The sequence below is a fragment of the Monodon monoceros genome, unplaced genomic scaffold (assembly GCF_005190385.1).
Source record: "Monodon monoceros isolate NGI ecotype Baffin Bay Population unplaced genomic scaffold, NGI_Narwhal_1 Super_Scaffold_20, whole genome shotgun sequence".
Taxonomy (NCBI): domain Eukaryota; kingdom Metazoa; phylum Chordata; class Mammalia; order Artiodactyla; family Monodontidae; genus Monodon; species Monodon monoceros.
The window spans coordinates 35,080,450-35,104,871 of NW_021703777.1; the positions used below are offsets into that span (position 1 = coordinate 35,080,450).

The following is a 24,422-nucleotide window of genomic DNA, read 5'->3' on the forward strand; positions in this document are numbered from 1 at the left end:
CTATCTTCTGATCTCAGAGAGCCCCCCAGAGAGGCAAGAGCTCACCCTGGGGTCACTGATGCTGGTGGCAGCCACTGTGGGGAGCTTGTTCTACCACAAGGACACTGGTGCTAGCAAGTGCCATTTTGGGGTCCACCCTATAGACTACTAGTGCCAGGGGCTTACCTGCCCACCAGTGGGCTGGCAGCAGCTGTGTGCCCCAACCAGACCATGCAGACAGCCACATGGGAAGCCTACCCCACCCTGCCTGACCACAGCCACTGTGCAAGGCACAGCCTGGCAGCCAACCAGGCCAGGGGCCAGCCCTGCCTACCAGACCGCCCACAGTACTCTTCCCACCACAACAGAAGGGGTCACACAGCCCACACAGGGGGTACCCCTAGAGCATACAGCTCTGAACAGGAGGGAAGTGAGCTGCTGGGCCCCACAGGATGTCAACTGCATAAGGCCACCTCTCCAAGATCCAGAAACTTAACCAACCTACCTGATACATAGAAATAAATACAGAAAATTGGGCAAAATGATGAGAGAGCAAAATACGTTCTAAACAAAGGAACAAGAGAAAACCTCAGAAAAAGAACTAAATGAAATGGAGAAAAGCAATCTACTTGATAAAGAGTTCTAGGTAATGATCATTAAGATGCTCCACAAACTTGGCAGAAGAATTGGATGAACACAGTGAGAATTTTAACTGATAAGTAGTTAGAAAATACAAAGACACCCCAAACAGACCCGAAGATAAAATAACCAAAAAAAAAAAAAAAAAAAAAAACCCTAGAAGTAATGAACAGTATATTAGATGATACAGAGAAGTGGAATAGCAATCTGGAAGACAGACTAGTGGAAATCACCCAAGATGAACAGAAAAAAAAAGAACTTGAAAAAATGAGGGTAGTTTATAAGAGACCTCTGGGACAACATCAAGCGTACTAACATTCATATTATAGGGGTACCAGAAGAAGAGAGAAAAGGGCAGAGAACTTAACTTGAAGAAATAGCAGGTGAAAACTTCCTTAACCTAGGGAAGGAAACAGACATCCAGGTAGAGGAAGTACAGAGTCCCAAACAAGAAGAATTTAAAGAGGTCCACACCACAACACATTATAATTAAAATGGCAAAAATTAAGGATAAAGAGAAAATCTTAAAAGCAGCAAGAGAATGCCCACAGACTGTCAACTGACTTTTCAGCAGAAACTTAACAGGCCAGGAGGACGGCCATGATATATTTCAAGTGATGAAAAGATAAAATGTACACCACAAATGCTCTATCTGCAAGGCTCTCATTCAGATTTGAAGGACAGAGAAAGAGCTTTGCAGACGAGCAAAAGCTTAAAAAGTTCAGCACCACTAAACCAGCTTTACAAGTAACGTTCAAGGAATCTCTCTAAGTGAAAAAGAAAAGACCACAACTAGAAACATGAAAATTAGGAAAGGAAAATTCTCACTGGTAAAGGCAAACATATAGTAAAAGTTGTAGATCAACAACTTATAAAGATAGAAGGAAGGTTAAAAGTCAAAAGTAGTAAAATCATCTATATCCACAATAAATAATTAAGGAATACACAAAACGAAAAGATGTAAAATATGACATCAAAAACATTAAATATGGGGAGGTGGAAGTAAAAATACAGGGTTGTTACAATGCATTAGAACTGAAGAGATCATCAACTTAAAGTAATCACGTATATAGATACACATAGTTGTTATATATGAACCTTATGGTAATAAACCAAAAACCTTTAATAGATGTATACACACACACAAAAAAAAAAGGAGAAAAAGAAAGGAGTCCAAACATAACACTAAAGAGAGTTATCAAGTCACAAGAGAGTAGAGCAAAAGAAAAAAATGAGCAAAAGAGAACCAAAAAAATGACCAGAAAACAATTAACAAAATGGCAATAAGTACATACTTGTCAATAATTACTTTAAATGTAAATGAACAAACTGCTCTGATCAAAAGACAGAGTGGCTGAATGGATTAAAAAACAAGACCCATCTATATGCTACCTATAGGAGACTCACTTCCGATCTAAAGACACACACAGACTAAAAATGAAGGGATGGAAAAAATATTCCACATAAATGCAAATGAAAAGAAAGCTGGGGTAGCAAATGTACATCAGACAAGACAGACTTTATTTTTTTTTAATTTTATTTCAGTTTACTTTTTTATATAGCTGGTTCTTATTAGTTATCTATTTTATACATATTAGTGTATATATGTCAATCCCAATCTCCCAATTCATCCCACCACCACCCCCCCCACCCCTGCTTTCCCCCCTTGGTGTCCATATGTTGTTCTCTACATCTGTGTCTCTATAGACAAGACAGACTTTAAAACAAAGATGTTATTGAGAGACAAAGAAGGACATTACCATTTAATGATCAAGGAATCAATCCAAGAAGCAGATACAACAACTGTAAATGTATATGCACCCAACATAGGAGCACCTAAATACATTAAGCAAATATAGGTAAACATAAAGGGAGAAACTGACAGTAACACAATAATAGTAGGGGACTTTAACACACCATTTACATCTATGGACAAATCATCCAGAAAAAAAAATCAATATGGAAACATGGCATTAAATGACACATTAGACTAGACAGATTTCATAAATATTGATATATATAGAACATTTCAACCTAAAGCAGCAGAATACACATACTTTTCAAGTGCACATGGAACATTCTTCAGGACAGATCACATGCCACAAACTAAATCTGAATAAATTTAAGATAACGGAAATCATATCAATGGTATGAGCAGAGAAATCAACTACAAGAAAAAAATGAAAAAACACGAACACAGGAAGTCTAAACAATATGCTACTGAACAACCAATGGGTCACTGAAGAAATTAAAAGGAAATAAAAAAAAAATCTGGAGACAAATGAAAAAGAAACACAATCCAAACACAACACAACAATCCAAAATCTATGGAACACAGCAAAAGCTGTTCTAAGAGGAAAGTTTACAGCCATACAAGCATACCTCAGGAAACAAGAAAAATCTCAAAACAATCTAAACTTATACCTGAAGGAACCAGAAAAAGAAGAATAAACAAAACCTAAAGTTAGTAGAAGGAAAGAAATAATAAATATCAGTGCAGAAATAAATGAAATAAAGACTAAAAAAACAGAAAAGATTGATGAAAGAGCTGGTTCTTTGAAAAGGTACACAAAATTAATAAACCTTTAGCCAGACTCATAAGAAAAAGAGAAGGCCCAATAAATAATCCAGAAATGAAAGAGAAATTACAAATTAAGCCACAGAAATACACAGGATCATTAGAGATTACTTCGAACAATTATACGTCAACAAAATGAACAATTTACAATAGATACATTCCTAGGAACATACGATCTCCCAAGGCTGAATCAGGAAGAAACAGAAAATATGAACAGACCGGTTACCAGTAATGAAATTGAATCAGTAATTTAGAAAACTACCAACAAACAAAAGTCCAGGACCAGTAGGTGAATTCTACCAAACATTTAAAGAGTTAACACCTATTCTTCTCAAACTATTCCAAAAAACTGAAGATGAAGGAACACTCTGGAACACATTCTATAAGGCCAGCATCACCCTAACAAAAAACAGGCAAAAACACCACAAAAAAGTAGAATTACAGGCCAATATCATTGATGAGCACAGATGCAAACATTCTCAAAATATTAGCAAACTGAATTCAACAATACATCAAAAGAATCATATACCATATCAAGTGGAATTTATCCTAGGGATGCAAGGATGGTTCAATATCCACAAATCAATAAATGCGATACACCACATTAACAAACTGAAGAATAAAAATGATATGATCATATCAGTAGATGCAGAAAAAGCCATTGATAAAATTCAACATCCATTTATAATAAAAACTCTCTAGAAAGCAGGCATAGAGGGGACCTACCTCAATATAATAAAGGCCATATATGACAAGCCCACAGTTAACATCATATTCAATGATGAAAAGCTGAGAGCATTTCCTCTAAGATCAGGAACAAAACAAGGATGTCCACTCTCACCACTTTTATTCAACATAGTTTTGGAAGTCCTGGCCACAGCAAACAGAGAAGAAACATAAATAAAAGGAATCCAAATTGGAAAGGAAGAAGTAAAACTGTCACTGTCTACAGAGGACGTGATACCATATATAGAAAATCCTAATGACGCTACCAAAAAAATCAGAATTAATGAATGAATTCAGTAAAGATCCAGGATAAAAATGTAATACAGAAATCTGTTGTGTTTCTATACACTAATAACAAACTATCAGAAAGAGAAATTAAACAATCTCATTAACAATTTCATCAAAGAGAATAAAATACCTAGGAATAAATATAACCAAAGAGGCAAAAAACTTGTACTTTGAAAGCTATAAGACACTGATGAAAGAAATTGAAGACGACACAAACAAATGGAAAGATATACTGTGCTCATGGGTTGGAAGAATTAATATTGTTAAAATGACCATAAACCCTAAGGTAATCTACAGATTCAGTGCAATCCCTATCAAAATACCCATGACATTTTTCACAGAACTAGAACAAATAATTCTAAAATTTGTATGGAAACACAAAAGACCCCAAATAGCCAAAGCAATCTTGGGATAGGAGAACAAAGCTAGAGGTATCATGCTCCCTGATTTCAAATTATACTACAAAGCTACAGTAATCAAAACAGTCTGGTACTGGCACACACAAAAAAGATACATAGATCAATGTAACAGAATAGAGAGTAGAGAAATAAGTCCAAACTTATATGGTCTATTAATCTCCAACAAAGGAGGCAATGGGGAACAGATAGTCTCTTAAATAAACAATGCTGGGAAAAGTGGACAGCTACATGCAAAAGAATCAAACTGGACTACTTTCTAGCACCATGCACAAAAATAAACTCTAAATGGATTAAAAACTTAAATGTAAGACCTGAAACCATAAAAGTCCTAGAAGAAAACATAGGCAGCATGGTCTTAGCAATATTTTTTGGATCTTTCTCCTCAGGCAAGGGCAAAAAAGCAAAAATGAACAAATGGTACTACGTGAAACTAAAAAGTTTGGGGGCTTCCCTGGTAGTGCAGTGGTTGAGAGTCCAACTGCCGATGCAGGGGACACGGGTTCGTGCCCCGGTCCTGGAAGATCCCACATGCCGCGGAGCAGCTGGGCCCGTGAGCCATGGTCGCTGTGCCTGTGCATCCGGAGCCTGTGCTCCGCAACGGGAGAGGCCACAACAGTGAGAGGCCCGCGTACCACAAAAAAAAAAAAAAAAAAAGTTTTTGCACAGCAAAGGAAATTATCAACAAAGGCAGCCTACCAAATGGAAGGAGGTATTTGCAAATGAACTACCCAATAAGGAGTTTCTATCCAAAATATACAAAGAACTCATACAACTCAACAACAAAAAAATTGAAAAATGGGAAGAGTACTTGTATACACATTTTTCCAAAGAAGACATACAGATGGCCAACAGACATGTGAAAAGATAGTCAGCATCACTAATCACCAGGGAAATGCAAATCAAAACCAGAATGAGATACTACCTCATACCTGTCAGAATGGATATTTTCAAGAAGATAATAAATAACAAACATTGGTGAGGATGTAAAGAAAAGGAAGCCCTTGTGTACTGTTTGTGGGATTTTAAACTGGTACAACCACTATGGAAAACAGTATGGAGGTTCCTGAAAAAATTAAAAATAGAACTACCATATGATCCAGAAATTCCACTTCTGAAGAAAACAAAAACAGTAATTGGAAAGATATGTGCACCCCTATGTTCACCACAGCATTATTTACAATAGCCAACAAATGCAAGCAACCTGTGTCCATTGATAGATAAATGGATAAAGAAGATGTGGTATATATATATATACAATGGAATATTAATAGGCTTAAAAAAGAATGAAATCTTGCCATTTGCAACAACATGGATGGACCTAGAGGGTATCATGCTAAGTGAAATAAGTGAGACAGAGAATACAAATATCAAATGATTTCATATGTGAAATAAAAACATAAATAAATAAAATGAAAACAGACTCAACAGATACAGAGAACAAACAGTTCACAGAGGGGAGTATGGTGGGGGTGGGGTCGGGTGGGAGAATTAGGTGAATAGTTAAGTGATACAAACCTCCAGTTATAACGTAAATAAGCCATGGGGATGTAATATACAACAGCATAAGGACAATAATATTATAGTAACTTTGTATGGTGACAGATGGTTAAAGGACTTATCGTGGCGATCATTTCATAAAGCACGCAAATGTCAAACCGTTATATAGTGCTCCTGAAACATAATATTGTACATCAACTATATTTTTAAAGGCTTCCAGTGTGGCAGGCACAAATTGCTTTTTTGCCAGAAATATTAAAATCATTTTATGTATTTTTACAGTTGCCTAAGTATCCACTCTATTTTCTTATATTTCTGAATCAAAAGGCATTAAATAAACATCTCTTTGTTCACTATAAACACTGGATGAGGCAAATGTGAAAATCATTTGAAGAAATGTGAAACAGTAAAAGCAATTTACTTTTGTCAAAATAAGAAAGTGCCAAAGGCTGTTATAAATGGCAAGAAGGCAAACTTAGCCAATATATGCAAATATAAATGTAAAGGGGGGAAACTGAGCATAAAATTGTATTTGTATGTAACATATACATGTATGTAATGGACACATGTATGTACACAACACCATTACAAGAATGAAAAACAAAGATGAGGAGTAATTTAAAACAAAGCAAGAGCATTTTCTTCTATTACAATGCTTAACTTCATAACAATAAAATGTTAATAAGGAAAGAAAATATGGAAAGAAAAGCCCAGATCTGTATACATTTTATAAACATCCATAACTAAAACATTTCATACCTGTAAACATGGCATGAAAGTAAGGACTACAGGCGGCCAGCACCACTCTGTGAGCAGAGATTTCCATGTCTTCAGCCACAATCGTGACATCACACAGCAAATTCTGACTGTTAACAAAACAGGGAGAGAATAATTTTAATAACAAGAGTAAGTGTATTGAACACCCTATGCAAAAATTTTATAGTAAAAGCCCAATTTTCTGAAGTTAAAACTAACTAAAAATTTCCATCCTCAAAAACAGGATACCCAAACATGAAGAACATAGAAAACAGTCATGACATAGGCCAACATGCCTTGGCCCTCACTCAGAATCTTGTCTTTGTTTAATAGAGAAATCTTTCCAAACTTGATTACTGATTTCTCAACCTAATATAAATTACTGGCAGCAAACCATTAATGGGGTGTAAAAGGGGAGGCTGTTTGCATTAAGAACTGCATCAGCAGAAGTGGCAGATGGTGGTATGACACAAAGATAAAGACAAAATAAAACACATGGAGAAAACTAAATTGGGTCAAAGTATCAAAACTATACAGACACAGAAAATGTCCTGGGTCATCAAGCAAAGGTAAAATTACATTCAACTACACCTGCTGCTTGAAAGGCGTTTGAGCATTTGAAGTCTAACTTAATCAGAACATTTTCCCAATGCAAAATATCTCATTCTTCAAGGTCAGAAAATACTATCACACATAAAATTAAATGTAATTTTAATGCTGTGCCCTGTAAGTTGAAGCACAGGTCACGATGCCATATGTGACATCAGGCAGGTCACGTGTTAGACTCAAGAGGTGGCCATCACTCAGCTGTAGTTCCTCCAGATCAGTGTGGAAAACTGACAAAGTCTACAGTCTGCTCTGCGCAGATAAAATCATTCTGCAATTCTATGAATTCCATGGGTTCACAAGTTAAGCAGGGGGAAGTCAGTGGTGTTTTCAGGAAGGTGTTATACAGGAGCTCCACCCGCATGTATTATTTCACTTAGACCCTACCAAAACCTTATGGGATCCATGTTATTGTGATTTTTACCCTTAAAATGTATAGCTGGGGAAACCAAGGAAAAGATGAATAAGAAGCCTGAAGTCACCACTAGTGGCAATGCCTGGATTCAAATCTATGGAGTCTGGCTCACAAAACCATCTAAAGCTATGTGGTTTTAACACTTGTTAAAGCTTGAATAAAACAGGGAATATAAAGAAAGAAACAACACCCAATTATTATTTGACATACTGTATACTAGAAGCTATTTTAAAGTTCTATATATAGTTTATAAAAGAGCCGGTTTTAGTGGGGTTTTAGCACTACCACTACAAGAATAGTTAGAAAAAATCAAATTCAACAAAGTCCTGCAAGATTATCTCTGCCATTAAGGAGACTAGCAGAAAGGACTGACAATGCAAGGATTACAGGACAAAGTGGAAAGCGCCAGAGTGAAGATGCTAGGGGAACAGGGGAGCATCTAAATCAGACTAGGGGTCAGAAAAGGTGTCCTGCAGCTACTGCCCTTAGCCGAGTTCTAAACACAAGTAAGTGTTAGCTGGATGGAGAAGGACAAGAGAACCCCACACAGAGAGAACAGCAGATGCTGCTGGACAGAGACATGAAGCAGCAAAGCACAAACGGGGTGTGTGGCACAAGAAGCATGGGTGAGAAGGAGAAGAGGGATGCTGGGGTCAGCAGGGCCATCCAGGTTTCCTACGGTGACCAGGTCATCTGGACACAGCTCAAACGTGAGTCAAGTGCATCTTTATGTCTATTTTCCTTTTGTCAATAATCCTTCCTAGTGCTCTGGTTTCAAGATGGAACATAAGTGGAATTACACTTGAATGCCTCCAAATCACATAATTGATTACATTCAACTTCAATTATAATTACTCACTGATCCAAACCTTCTAGCATAACACCCGCTGGCTATCACATAATTATCTTGGCCTTCCCGGCTTATTAGCTGATGTTAGTTAACTAATAGAGTAAAAACACTGCCAAACCAGTATGCAGCCACACCCTGGGTTAGGTCACGTGGAGTCTAATGCCACATTATAGATCAAGGACATGCTTAGTTTTAGTGTTCAATTTTTTATCTTTCTGTCTCTAGCAATAACATGTTTTTAAAACAGCACTCACAGACTAGAGAGATTTGACCAACCTTCTTATCATTCAGCCAGTGTGTGTGTCTGTTGACTCTGGCCCTTACCTCTTCATTCCAAGTGTGCATGCTCACAAGAAGCTGAATGACTTTAGGTGAGGAGGGCTACAAATAAAATCCGGCAATAAAAATAACAGAAACTTGTTTTAGCAGCCCATACCCAAAGTCTACATGGTGAGTTTATATTCCTATTATGTGAAATCTAATGAGGGAATGGACTATAGAAGAAAAAGTCTTTCAGAATAATGGTATAAATAAAGTTGCTACTTAGCAAAATCTGAATTTATTCACTCATTCATCAAATATCTAAAGTGCGTACTGGGCACCAAGGACTATGTCAGTTTACCACAGTAAACAAGACAATGTCCGTGATAGCAAGGAGTTTACAGTGGAGCTGGGGAAAGAGACAAGGTGACAGGTACTTACAAAATGAATTGATAGCTATTAGGGCAAGTGTGGGGTGTTTGAGTACACAGGAGACAGGTCAAGCCCAAACATACAGGAAAGCTTTGGAAAGAAAACTGCTTCTAAGCTCAAGTCTGGAGAATAACAGGAGTTACACAGGCCTTATGTAAAACTCAAATGACACAGAAAAAAAGATAGGCACTCATCTCCCAAGTGAAACATCATGAAAATCGGTCCTTCTCAAGAAAAAAATTGCTTTGAAAATGAATCATACCCAAATATATCTAGACGCCCTTTGGTTTTCTGATATCAAACGAATGAATTCCTAAGACTAGAAAACCCTATCACTGCTGTATATACAGAAGCCTCCCTTAATCATGGTGGATACATTCCAAGACCTCCAGTGGATCCCTAAAACCACAGATAGTACCGAAACCTATATGTACCATGTTATTTCCTACACATACATACCCATGATAAAGTTCAATTTATAAATTAGGCACAGTAAGAGATTAACAGTAACTAGTAATAAAATATAACAATGATAACTATACTGTAATAAAAGTTATGTGAATGTAACCTCTCTCTCGAAATATCTTACTAAACAAATTTAATGCCTTCTCTATCTCAACTAAGCAATTATCATGCCCTGTGGCTGTAACTTTCATAGTTTGAGGTGCAAAAGCAAAACTAGCATAAATTTCTTTTTCCTTTTTCACTATTTCACAGATAGAAGATTCCTTCTTACCATAGATCTTTAGCAACCTCAGCATATGATTTTTTTTCTTTTCTTACTAAGTCAAGAACATTCACCCCTTTCACTTAAAGGAAGTACTTTACAGCACATTGCCAGCATCACTTCTCCTGTGCTTTGGGGCCATTATGAGTTAAAATAATGGTCACTTGAACACAAGCACTGTGATACTGCAACAGTCAACCTGATAACCAAGAGGGCTAACGGCCGGGACACACTGGACAGAGGGATGATTCATGTCCCAAGCAGAATGGAGCAGGACAGTGAGATTTCATCACACTACTCAGAACAGTACTCAATTTAAAACTTATGAATTGTTTATTTCTGGAATTTTCCATTTAATATTTTCAGAGTGTGGTTGACTACAGTAACTAAAACCTTGGATAGGGGGGACTAATGTGTATCTTCTTAAAGTAAAATGTGCCATTAGGCTCTGAGATATCTAAAATAATTGGTAGTTTCACGAAACAAGAATTTACTTTCTACTGGAAGTGGGGGTGGTGGAGAGATTACATCGATAGCATCTGTCCACCTTTCTTCCTCAGGTGCCAGGCTGTGTGAGATCTGGAGGCACCTCCTGCCACATGGAGCAGAATCAGAATAACCGCCGAGGTGCTAGGCTGCTGAGATGAGCTTTAGCCAGACTCCACAGAGCAAACACAAGCCACAGCCTCGGAATGTGCCCAAAGGCATCTTTGGAGCAGCATCAGTGTTAGGATAAAGAAACAAGAGGAAGACAGAAAAAGAAGTTAGGCAAGAGGTCAGAAGCCAAGAAAGTTAAAAGCTAGTGAGGAAGCACAGGATGAGCCAGATGCGGAGCTGCTGATCAGCTACTTCATCAGGTTCTGGCTGCTCAGAAAGTAGGGAGGTGGGGAATGAAAACAAGCTGTTTTAAAGGTGAAAGGCTTCCTGATCACTGACTTAAATCAGTTATATTTAACCAAACCTCCAAAAACTGATAGTGTCATTTACAGACAAGGGAGACGCAACCTAGCTAAAATGTCAATAATCTTGAAGAGCAACACAACTCCATAACAAGTGTCACCACCATCACCTTCTTCATCTTAAAACAATGATGGTTTGAATTTGAATTTCTGTGGCAGTGAAGCACAGGGAAAACCTAGCTGTTGGGCTTACTAAGGTTCACCACCACAATTAGAGCCCTGAAAAACAGCACAGCCCCTTCAACAGATTTGCACCTGCTGAGATTTTCTAACAGGAAGCAGGAAAGGATGACAGTCAACTTGGAAACTCGTATGAAAACCTACTACAGTCAGTGATTTAGAAACTGCCTTAAACTAGAAAAGGATCCCAGAATAGAGGATCTCACATAGAATCAAGAGAACAGAATGACAGGGAAAAGTGACAAAACCAAGCTACAGGAAGATGTGGGGGGGAAGCACATTACTGAGTATTTGTCAAGAAGGGAAGGTAACAACTCCAGATTTGAGGACTTTTAAGAATACTTGGTCACAGTTGAGAGGAGGTGAAAAGAATAATTAGAAATAAAGTGAAAGAAGATATGAGTGACAGGGAAAAGATGATGGGGAGGAGGCAAAATGGAGAGATGAGGATTTCAGAGAGGGGAAACAGAAATGGCAGGAGTGAGTTTCTGAACATGTGTGATAAAAGCTCGACTACATGTAGAAAATGGAGAATATGTACAAAGAAAACTTCCTTATTAAAAGTTACCTTTTAAAAAAACTTGGTGAAACAAAACATGAGCTAGATACTCTTAGCTATAATAATTTAAAAGAAAAACAGCCAAGGTAGCATCTTCCGATTTTCTGACTTAGGAAGGGATGCTGAAGGCAAACCCTGAGGCAGCACAGCACCCCACACCAGGAAAGAGAAGACAAAACAGAAGCAAATTCATTCACTACCATCCATTCTTCACATCTTTGAAATGTTTAATGGTTTTATCCATGCTCAACAAACACCACCTAATAAGAAATCTATCACAAGTACTTAAGATACACTGTAGAAGATTACCAGTTAAGTTGAGACCATTAGCTTCAAAATGTCTCTTAAACTTTCTTAAATAAACAAGTTTGCTTGATTTAGGGACCCTTCCCAACTGCTCTGTCCTTCAAGGAATGTTTTATATTCTACTTTAGTACAATATAAAAACAAAAGAAACTGACAACGTTTTACTACAGAAATACATATACATAGTGATAAAAAAAAATTCACACCCTGTGTAATTTCCTAAATCTCTTTCAAAAACAGTAATATAAAGCTATGAAAATGTAGTCTCACTTCAGTTTGTTGTTTAATTCACTTGCTACCTAAGCAACAAAGTACAAACAACCAAAGAAGAGCCACAAAGTTTTCATAGATGCACAACAGATATAATCCTAGTAATGATCTGGGTCCACAATGGCTAAAAGTCCTGGGGGGAAAATACAATAAGCATTCCCTTAAGAGAGGGATCCAGGATCTTCTGTTTAAATTATCTTCTGGAATGTAAGAAATGCTATTGTAACTGAACAACTAAATGTTTATGGCTTCTGTGTGATATATAGGCAAACATTCAAACTGCTTCATAAGACTTATCCTTGCTAAAAAGTTTCAACTCCTAAATGCAACTTAAGGATCAATATTAGCTTTCTTCTAAACAAATAATAGGTTGGCCCCCCCAGTAATGCTCATTGGAACTTTTAAAACTCAAGTCCAGTCTTATCCCATATCCTAGAAAACAGACTTTTTTTTTTAAATTTATTTTAAACACAAAACATTAAATCTGACAGCTCCTTTTTGGGTCATCTCAAAAAGCTCACGGTGTAATGTCCTCAAGCAAATGTGTGTCCGGGGTACAGCCAGCTTCTCTGTCTGCTCCACAGGCCCAATACAGTGTGTTGCATAGAGTAAGCACTCTGTAAAGGTCTATTACTTTGATTTTGAAAATGTCAGTGTGTTAGTGCTTTGAAAAACTCCTCCTCCTGCCAAGCCATACCTAGGAAATGTACAGAGCTGAATTCCCCACCAGAGATGTGTTGCTGTACAAGACTCGCCTTTCACTATGCTGCCAGGCTGTTTCTCAACATCATTAGTCTTATGATGCTACACCCTTTCTCAAAAACCTTCACTGATTCCCACTGTCCTTGGAATTAAATTCCAATGAATCACACTGTTTAAGCCTGCCATAATTCTGACCTTTTCCACAGACTCCCCAGCATGAACTCTTCTTGATTCACTTTACCAAACAGGTTACATTTAGCCCATCCCTAACTTGTACAATTATCCAGATCAGGAACTGCCTTTCCTCTCCAGTCCTTTTTATGAATCCTACTGCATCCCTATCAGGCCCAACCAAAACCACCTCTGTGACTTTCTCTTGTGAGAATCCTTTTCAGGACCCACATTTTGCACACGATATTCCACCACCTCATCCTCTTCTCTACATCTCCTGCACAATCAGGTCACTCGAAAGGCAGGGGCCACGTCAGACACTGGCTCTGGCTCCCACACAGCCTCTGGGCGTGCTAGCTGACTTCAAAGGAGAACCAGGTACTTACAAATACTTGCTGACTACACTGTTTAGAAGTGACCACAGGGTTTTTAAAACCAATAATTGCAAGTTATTCAAACTCGTATTGCACTGGGTCATAGAGCTATATCTGGGCCTCCTGTCTAAAAGAAATGAAAAACTAGTTTAAAGAAAATGTAACATTCCATTTTTATAAATTTAAATTATAATTCTTAAGTTAAACTTAAGTTATAATTCTATAACTTGGGGCTTCCCTGGCAGCACAGTGGTTAAGAATCTGCCTGCCAATGCAGGGGAAATGGGTTTGAGCCCTGGTCTGGGAAGATCCCACATGCTGAGGAACAACTAAGCCCGTGCGCCACAACTACTGAGCCTGCACTCTAAAGCCCGCAAGCCACAACTACTGAAGCCCACGGGCCACAACATTGAAGCCTGCACGCCTAGAGCCCGTGCTCTGTAACAAGAGAAGCCACCGCAATGAGAAGCCCGCTCACTGCAACGAAGAGTAGCCCCCACTTGCCACAACTAGAGAAAGCCCGTGGGCAGCAATGAAGACCCAACGCAGCCAAAAATAAATAAATAAAATTTATATATAAAAAAATTCTATAACTTAAACTTACAAAACTCCTGCCCTCCTATTCCCATAACCATACCTTACACCAAGTATAATTGAAAGAAAAGTGACTTTTACTTCTAAAATTTCTCTTTCATTAGCCAAAGGTTAATAACAACACTCTCTAGCGTACAGCTGATATTCTACCTATTAGAGGTGACAGTCCAAGAGCAGAATGGAGAGAACAAGGAAGTTCTCCCTTCCCAGAAGTCAGGAAGCCACTCTCAGCTACCTATTTCTGACAGCTGGAAGTTGACACAAGGACAGGAAATAACAAAAGATTTTCAGCTGTACAAGGAGTAGGTTTCTTCAGAGATTTTGTTTGTTTGTTTGTTTGTTTTAAGAATTACTGGGACTTGTCTGGTGGTGCAGTGGTTAGGAATCTGCCTGCCAATGCAGGAGACATGGGTTCAATCCCTGGTCCGGGAAGATCCACATGCCACGGAGCAACTGAGCCCATGTGCCAAAACTACCAAGCTTGCGCTCTAGAACCCGCAAGCCACAACTACGGAGCCCACACTCCTAGAGCCCGTACTCCGCAACAAGAGAAGCCACTGCAATGAGAAGCCCACGCACTGCAACAAAGAGTAGCCCCCACTAACCGCAATGAGAGAAAAGCCTGCGCACAACAACGAAGACCCAACACAGCCAAAAATAAATAAATAAATTTATTTTTAAAAAAAACAGAATTACAGGGCTTCCCTGGTGGCGCAGTGGTTGAGAGTCCGCCTGCCGATGCAGGGGACATGGGTTCGTGCCCCGGTCCAGGAAGATCCCACATGCCGCAGAGCGGCTGGGCCCGTGAGCCATGGCCGCTGAGCCTGCACGTCCGGAGCCTGTGCTCCGCAACAGGAGAGGCCACAACAGTGAGAGGCCCACGTACCGCAAAAAAAAAAAAAAACAGAATTACATAAAATTGGCAATAAGGGGTAAGAGAAAAGGGAGTGACATTAAAAAAAAAAAAGTGCTGATGAGCCTCAAAGAGAGTTCATTTTTTAAAACACTAGCAGTCGCTGACTTCATTAAAACAATCCTTGTTGTGGATGTGGCACCCAAGACTCAGCTATTCAAAGGTCATTCTTCATTCTGAAAATCAACATCAACTATTAGCCTGGTTACATGCTAGCTACTGAAATGGTGCAACACAAAGATCAAAAACATATGTTCCACAGCCACACAGTTCACCCCCAAAATGGTACAAACAGCTGAATGACGGCTACAGCTAAGTAATCCCAGGATGAGACAAGGTGCACCACATGCAGGGAAGCAGGAAAAAACCTCACAGGCCAAAAGAACGTCAGAGCAGCAATGAACCTTAGACTGCATTCCATCCACTCCCCTCATTTTATAGTTAAGGCTCAAAAAAGTAAAACAACTGGCCCAAGGCCAAAGAGTTTGTCCAAAAACTAGGGTCATTCACCTCAGGAAGGAGAGCTAGGTGTGGCCCTCCCTGTAGTTTACTGACTGAGACCTTCATCAACAGGGGCCCACTCACACATCAGTGGAAGGTCTGGCTACCAGCCCCATGGGAGTGGGGGGAAAAGTAACATGAATAGACCTATTAAAAGTCAGTCTTTCTAGATTTTTCAAAGAAAAAGAAAATGTCTCAAAATAACCAGACTATTTTTCTTACTTTTCCTTCAGTATCACTTAATAACGACTGCATTTTACATTCTAATAACTACTTTTGCAACGAGATTAACTGAAACAGCATGGGCAGACCTGCTGGATTATCCCAGCTATATTTTCTCCCCAAAACTAAATGAAAACGTACTTACTGAAACTGATGTCAGAGCAGCACTAGGAAACAAATCTAATATCCATTATTTAGTTTAATTTTCTCTTATCTCTCTCTCTCCAATCCACTCTCCACCCAGCAGCCAGTGTGTTCTTTTCAAAATACAAATCTGATCTGATCATGTCACATGCCTGCTTAAAACTCTCCAATGGCTTCTCCCACGGCAACTCCTGATAAAGACCAAAATGCAGAAGGCTCTAAGAATGCTGGCCCTCACCTACTCACTCAGCCTCCTCTCTTGCCATGACCCCCCAGCCATCTGCACTCCAGCTACCCCTCGGCTCCTCCAGGAGGCTAGCTCACTCCCACCACAAGACTTGGACACTGCCATTCCCTATGCCTGACTTCATTTCCTTACTTCTCTTTTCCTTTCGATCTCAGCACAATTATTCTCATCTTCTCAGGGAAGCTTTCCCTGACCACTGTTATCTAACTTCATAGCCCTCCCTGTAGCAGTTACTGCCATTAAAATTTACAGTAAATTATTTGTGTGATTCTTTGATTAATGCCTGCTTCCTGCAGTCAATCATAAGCCCCATGAGGGTAGCAGCCATGTCTGTTTTGCTTACCATTGTATCTCCAGCACCCAGCAGATGAATATTTACTGAATCTTTAATTAAAGAAGAAACAAACAAATGATGGAACAAAAAAAAAGGATGAGCTTTCAGGAAGATATAGCATAGAGAGATTAAAGGAAAGTTTAAGTCACTCCCTTCTTAGCCCAAGCTTTTAAATATATGTACTTTCACAAAGGGAATGATGGGAAAATATATGTCTTTCACAAAATGCTAAGAGAATAAAACCAAGCCTGTTAATACATACATTAGTCTTATAATTAAAAAAAAGCTACTCGTTTTTCAATCAACTTTTAAAGTCACTCTTTCACTGCGGTGACTCTTAACATATTTGAGAATTACTTAGCAATGGGCAGGTCACTACTCCACCAAATTACTAACACTAACACCACCACCACCAAAGAGAGATTTACATTTTTCTCTGTCTAAAAGTTTTCTTATATTTCATGCAAATGGAAATGAAAAGAAAGCAGGAGTAGAAATACTCATATCAGACAAAGCAGACTTTAAAACAAAGTCTATAACAAAAGACAAAGAAGGACATTATAAATAAAGAGATCAATACAAGAAGAGGATGTAACACTCATTAACATATATGCACCTAATACAGGAGCACCTAAATATATAAAGCAAATATTAACAGACATAAAGGGAGATGTTGACAATAATACAATAATAGGAGGGGACATTAACACCCCACTGACATCAATGGACAGATCATCCAGACAACAATCAATAAGGAAACAGTGTCTTAAATACCACATTGGACCAGTTGGACTTAAAAGATATCTACAAGACAAGACATTCCATCCAAAACAGCAGAATGTACTTTCTTTTCAAGTACACATGGAATGTTCTCCAGGATAGATCACATGCTAAGCCACAGACAAGTCTCAACAAATTTGAGAGGACACAAATTATATCAAGCATTTTTCCCAACCACAACAGTGTGAAACAAGAAATCAAATACAAAAAGAAGAATGCGAAAAGCACAAACACATGGAGACTAAACATGCTACTAAAAAAACCAATGGGTCAATAAAGAAATCAAAGAGAAAATCAGAAAATACCTCAAGACAAATGAAAATGAAAACACAACTTTCCAAAATCTATGGAATGCAGCAAAAGCAGTTTTAAGAGGGAAGTTTATAGTGATACAGGCCTTCCTCAAGAAAAAAGAAAAATCTCAAACAACCTAATCTACATCTAAAGGAATTAAAAAAAAAGAACTAACAAAGCCCAAAGTCATCAGAAGGGAGGACATAATAAAGATCAAAGGGAAAATAAGTAAAACAGAGACTAAACAAACCAAAACAAAAGCAAACAAAAAACAATGAAACCAAGAGCTTTTTTAAAAGATAAACAAAGTTGATAAAACTTTCAGCCAGGCTCACCAGCAAGAAGAGAGGACTCAAATAAAATAAAAACTGAAAGAGGAGAAATAACAACCTATACCACATAGATACAAAAAAATCATAAGAGAATACTACGAACAGTTATATGCTAACAAATTAGACAACCTAGTAGAAACGGACAAATTTCCAGAAACATACAAACTGTCAAGACTGAATCAAGAAAAATTAGACAATTTGAACAGACCAATCACTAGTAATGAAATTAAATCTGTAATAAAAAAAAACCTCTCAGCAAACAAAAGTCCAGGACAGGATGGCTTCACAGGGTAGTTCTACCAAACATATAAAGAAGAGCTAATACCTATCTTTCTCAAACTATTCCAAAAAATTAAAGAGGATTGAACACTCCCAAATTCATTCTACAAGGCCACCATTAATTACCCTGATACCAAAATCAGAAAAAGATATTACAAAAAAAGAAAATTACAGGCCAATATATCTGATGAATACAGATGCAAAAATCCTCAACAAAATATTACCAAGCCGAATTCAACAATATATAAATAGGATCACATACCACGATCAAGTGGAATTTATTTCAGGGATGCAAGGATGGTCCAACATCCATAAATCAATGTGATATACCACATTAACAAAAGGAAGGATAAAAATCACATTATCACCTCAATAGATGCAAAAAAAGTATTCAACAAAATTCAACATCCATTCATGATAAAAACTCTCACCAAAGTGGGTACAGAGGAAACATATCTCAACATAATTAAGGCCATTTATGATAAACCATTAGCCAACATAATACTCAACGATTAAAGCTGAAAGCTTTTCTTCTAAAATCAGGAACAAGACAAGGATGCTCACTCTCGCCACTTCTATTTAACATAGTATTGGAAGTCCTAGCCACAGCAATCAGAAAAGAAAGAGAAATAAAAGGAATCTAAATTGGAAGGGAAGAAGTAAAACTGTTACTACTTGCAGATGACATGATACTATATATAGAAAACCCTAACAGTCTCCACCAATAAAATATTAAACTAACAAATGAATTTAGTAAATTTGCAGAAGACAAAATTAATATATGGAAGTCTGTTGCTTTTTTATATACTAATAATGAACTATCAGAGAAAGTAAGAAAACAATCCCATTCAAAATCCACCAAAAAAAATAAAATACCTAAGAATAAACTTAACCAAGGAGGTGAAAGACCTACACTCTGAAAATATAAAATATTGATGAAGGAAAAGAAGATGATACAAAGAAATGAAAAGATAGCCCATGTACATAGAAGAATTAATATTGTTAAAATGTCCACACTACCCAAAGCAATCTATAAATTTAATGCAATCCCTATCAAAATACTCATGACATTTTTCACAGAACTAGAACAAATAATCCAAAATTTATATGGAACCACAAAAGACCCTGCACAGCCAAAGCAGTCTTGAGAAAAAAAGAACAAAGCTGGAGGTATCACACTCCCTGACTAAAAAGTACCATAATCAAGGCAGCATGGTATTGGCACAAAAACAGAAACATAGATCAGTGGAACAGAATAAAGAATTGCCCATCTATGGTCAATTAATGTACAACAAAGGAGGCAGGAATATACAATGGAGAAAAGACAGTCTCTTCAACAAGTGGTGCTGGGAAAACTGAACAGCTACATGTTAAGTATGAAAGTAGAACATTTTCTCAAACCATATACAACAATAAACTCAAAATGGATTAAAGACCTAAATAGAGACCTGAAACCATAAAGCACCTAGAAAAAAAACATAGGCAGAACACTCTTTGACACAAATCATAGCAATATTTTTTTTGTCTGTCTCCTAAGGCAAAACAAACAAAAGCAAAAATAAACAAATGGGATCTAATTATACTTAAAAGCTTTTGCACAGCAAAGGAAATCATTGACAAAATGATAAGACAACCTACTAAATGGGAGAAAATATTTGCAAATGATACGCCTGATAAGCTGTTAATATCCAAAATACACAAACAGTTCATACAATTCAATATCAAAAACATAATCTGATTAAAAAATGGGCAGAAGACCTGAACAGACATTTTCCAAAGAAGACATACAAATGGTCAGACACATGAAAAGATGCTCAACATCTGTAATTTTCATAGAAAAGCAAATCAAAACCACAATAAGATATCACCTCACACCTGTCAGAATGGCTATCATCAAAAAATCTACAAATAACAAATGTTGACAAAGATGTGGAGAAAAGGAAACACTCTTACACTGTTGGTGGGAATATAACTTGGTACAGCCACTACAGAAAACATTATGGAGGTTTCTCAAAAAACTGAAAATAGAACTACCAGCAATTCTAATCCTGGGTATACATCTGAAGAAAATGAAAACACTAATTCGAAAAGATACACGCATCTGAATGTACAGAGCAGCATTATTTACAATAGCCAAGATGTAGAAGCAACCTAAGTGTCCATCAACAGTTGAATGAATAAAGAAGATGTGGTATATACACACAATGGAATACTACTCAGCCATAAAAAAGAATGAGATTCTGCCATTGGCAACAACATGGATGGGTCTAGAGGGTATTATGCTAAATGAAATAAGTCAGAGAAAGAAAAATATTCTATGTTATAACTCATATGTGGAATCTAAAAAAGAAAACAAACTAGTGAATATAGCAAAACAGAAACAGACTCACAGGCGGTTACCAGTGGGGAGAAGAATGGGAGAGGCAGGATGGGGGTAGTGGATTTGACTGAGAGGTACAAACTACCATGTATAAAATGGATAGGCCACAAGGATATATACACGTTATTTTGTGGTGACTTTAAGTGGAGTATAATCTATAAAAATGTTGAGTCTCTATGTTGTACACCTGGAACTAATATGATGTTATAAATTAACTATTCAATAAAAAAAATTTTAATAAAAGTTTTCATATGCTTTGCAATGATAAGTTAGAAACCCTAGACCAGCCAGTCCAATAGAAATATAATGTAAGTCAGAATTCTCTAGTAATCCCATTTAAAAATAAAAACAAGTGAAATTAATTTAATAGAATTAAGTAAAATTCTATTTAACCCAAAATATCCAATATTAGAATTGATATCATTTCAAAATGTATTATTTTTAAAACTTATTAATAAATATTTTACTTTCTTTTTGGTAGTTAGTCTTGAAAATCCATTATGTATTTTCCACTTACAGAGCACCTCAATTCAGACTAGCCACATGTGGCTAGTGGCTACCATATTGGACAGTGCAGCCTTATACCATTCACACTTCTGATAAATTTTTTGCTTTCTTCCTTCCTTTAAAAAACTTGCAGAAAAAGCTTTAAATGTTCTCTGTATCAAACAAAGCAAAAATGAGGGGTGGGGAATATATTCACTTTATAGTGAAAAATAAAGGTATGTTAATGTAATAATACCTTCTTAATTCATTCATGACTTTAAAAGCTTTCTTCATATGCCAAGGATTCACTGTCACCGGGCAGTGTTTTTCGGTATTATCATCTTTTGAATCGAGAGGCTTCTGATGACCCTGCTTTGTGCATCTGTACATAAAAGAAAATAACAAAACACAGAAAAAGATCTTATTAAAGATAGCTTAGTTCAGACTTATCAGGCTACAAGAGATACAATGAATGCCCTTCTCCCCCACTCATTTAGAGGAAGTCTCACAGCATTTTTCAACCCAAGACTAAAACACGATTCAGAACACTTTTTGATGGTCACTGTGGTTTTAACAAAAAAGTAGATAATTACCTCCCTGGTTTCAAAGCTCTCTCAAAGATGGGCACAGAAAATTCAGTAACCATGGTTTAGCAGATACCTTCAGAAGAAATGCTGAGAAATGATTTTCTCTGTTGGAAATTAACCTGCTTTTACATTCTGCAGTGGGCCTATTTACAAACCAAGACAGGAACTGGGTCGTATTTTACACACACTTCAGAAGCTTAGAATCTGATTTGAATTTTGTTTTCTACCTGCAAGGTTATTCACCCCATATACTTTGGACCTACTTTAACGGTTTACTGAGTATTAACTTTAAGGCAGACACTGTACTAAATTTTCTTTCATTGTTTGTTTAATCCTCACAACAACTCTGTGAGCTAATTACTATTATTATCCCCATATAAAGATAAAGAGATTGAGGCAGAAAACAATCTGGGTAAATGGTAGAGCTGATAAGAGTGCAGCTAGTCTGACCCTCAAGGCCATTCTTTTCACTAATGTTCAATACCATTTCCTACATTAAGCAATGGATAGTTAATATCATATTTAAATGTGTAATTTTTAAGAGTACAAAGCTATGTTAGTATTGCTGTATAAATTATTCTTTCGAAATCTGGGAGCGAAAAAATTAACAAATGAAATCAGGGTGCCATTGTGGGGAGGGTTAACTGCATATGGACGGACAAAAGGAACTTTTTGAGGAGATGGTTGCACAACTCTAGAAATTTACTACGATCTCAATTATAATGGGTGAATTTTATGGTATGTAAATTATACCTTAATAAAGCTATTAAAGTTTAATAAATTAGGATACCAAATAAAGCCTAAAAAAATCATACTTGTATATACATCACACAAAGAACAAAAGGCAAACATCATTATTTATTGCACCATTTCTTTTCACACCTCTTCCTTTCCTGACCCATTTCTGAAAGAATAATTCATTCTTTAAATATTATTTTATTAATTCAGCAAATAATTTCTGAGTGCCAACTATGTACCAAGCACTATTCTAGGCACAAGGAGTATATCAATAAACAAAATAAAAATCCCTGTCCTCAGGGAGCTTGGAGACGGGGGGCGGGCGGGGGTGGGGGGCACCCACAATACACACAACAAACCAGTAGAGTAAGTGGCACGTTAGAAGTTAAGAACTACGGAACAAAGAAAGAGGGCCGGGTAAAGAGAGTGAGGAGTATGGGGGTGATGGTGATGGACTGATGGAACTTGCAGTATTAAACAGGGTGATCAGGGCAGGCCAAATTGAGAACTGAGATTAGAATGAGGACCAGGAGGGGGAGAAGGCCCAGACAGAAGGAATAACTAGAGCAAAGGCCAGTATGCACCTCGTGTGTTCCAGGACATGAGAGCGGGGCCGGAGGGGGGAGTACAGATCATGTAGGACACTAGCTTTTACCCTGAGTGAGCTAATTACTATTATCCTCATATAACAGATAAAGAGATTGAGGCAGAAAACAATTTGGGTACACTAGCTTTTACCCTGAGTGAAATGGCAAGGTACTGCAGAACAGTGACACAACCCAACTTATGTTTTCAAAGGATCATTTTGGCTGCTGGTTGAGAATAGTCTCTATGGGTCAAAGATGAAAAGAGGGAAGCTACTGAGAAGGGTAATGCAGGAGGAGATGACAGTGGCTCAGAACAGCGTAGCAGCAGTGGAGGCAGGAGCAGTGATGAGAAGTGTCTGAGTTCTGGATATATTTTAAAGGAGTGCTAATAAGATCTGTTGACAGAAGGCACGTGCCATGTCAGTGAAGTCTGAATAACTCCAAGTTTTTTAGCCTGAGTAGCTAGAAGCATTGACTTGCCATTAACTGAATGGAGGAGGCTGCAGATAGAACCAGTCTGGAAGTTGGAAGATCAAGGGCTCAGTTTTTACACGTGTTGGTTTTAAGATATCAGACTTCCAAGTGAAGATGTTCTCAAATTGGCAGATGATTACAGGAGTCTAGAATTTGAGAGAAAAAAATCTAGCTGGAGACAGAAATGTAGTACATGAAGCCATGAAACTCGGGTACTTGAACATTAAGATAAGCCAGCATTAACCACAGAAGTTATCCTTGCTCGTTCCCCCTCCCCCAGAATCAACACTTATTGAGGGATACCTGATCCTTTGAGGGCTCACCCACTAGAAGTGGACATCAGAGCTGCTACCCCACCAACTGAGTTTCTAAAGGGACCTTACAAACGAATTAGTGCCATTGCTGCCTCCAGTGGGTGAGTCCACGGCTGCAGTGGGAGAATGGGACAGTGCACTCTACTCCTTGTGGCCGCGTGCACACGTGCACATGCATAGAGGGATGTTACACCCAGCCTAAGAAAAAGAGCTAGAAGCCAAGAAAGAAAGAACATCCAGATCTGGCAGAGGGAAGTGTGGACACACTTTTTAGTATAAGACATATTCTCATAATGCTATTTCCACCACCTTTTCATTAAGAAAACAGTAGGAAAAGGGGAAATTATGTAGATATATGCAACCTACACAAACTTTCTGACCACGTAACACCGAATATCCACATATGTAGCAAGTTAATGATATTTATATCTGCTTCAAATTTAATTACTTAAGTTTACAACAGAGGGAAAATATAGTATCGAGGACTGGCAAAACTATCATAGAAGGCCTTTCAATGCTCAG

At 37.7% G+C, this 24,422-nt stretch overlaps 1 protein-coding gene across 3 annotated transcripts in view; it reads right to left on the reverse strand.

The window, feature by feature from the left end:
• The window catches only part of KLHL2 (kelch like family member 2), a 126,027-nt gene that overhangs the window by 92,775 nt on the left and 8,830 nt on the right, over positions 1 to 24,422 (reverse strand). For 2 of the 3 annotated variants that reach the window (XM_029235705.1, XM_029235706.1), the window contains exons 2-3: positions 21,457 to 21,582; positions 6,886 to 6,992 (exon numbers count right to left, since the gene is read on the reverse strand). In XM_029235705.1, coding sequence (XP_029091538.1) covers positions 6,886 to 6,992; positions 21,457 to 21,582 — 233 coding nt within the window. Of the gene's footprint in view, positions 1 to 6,885; positions 6,993 to 21,456; positions 21,583 to 24,422 lie in introns of those variants that run through there. The other variant, XM_029235707.1, reaches the window with a different exon arrangement.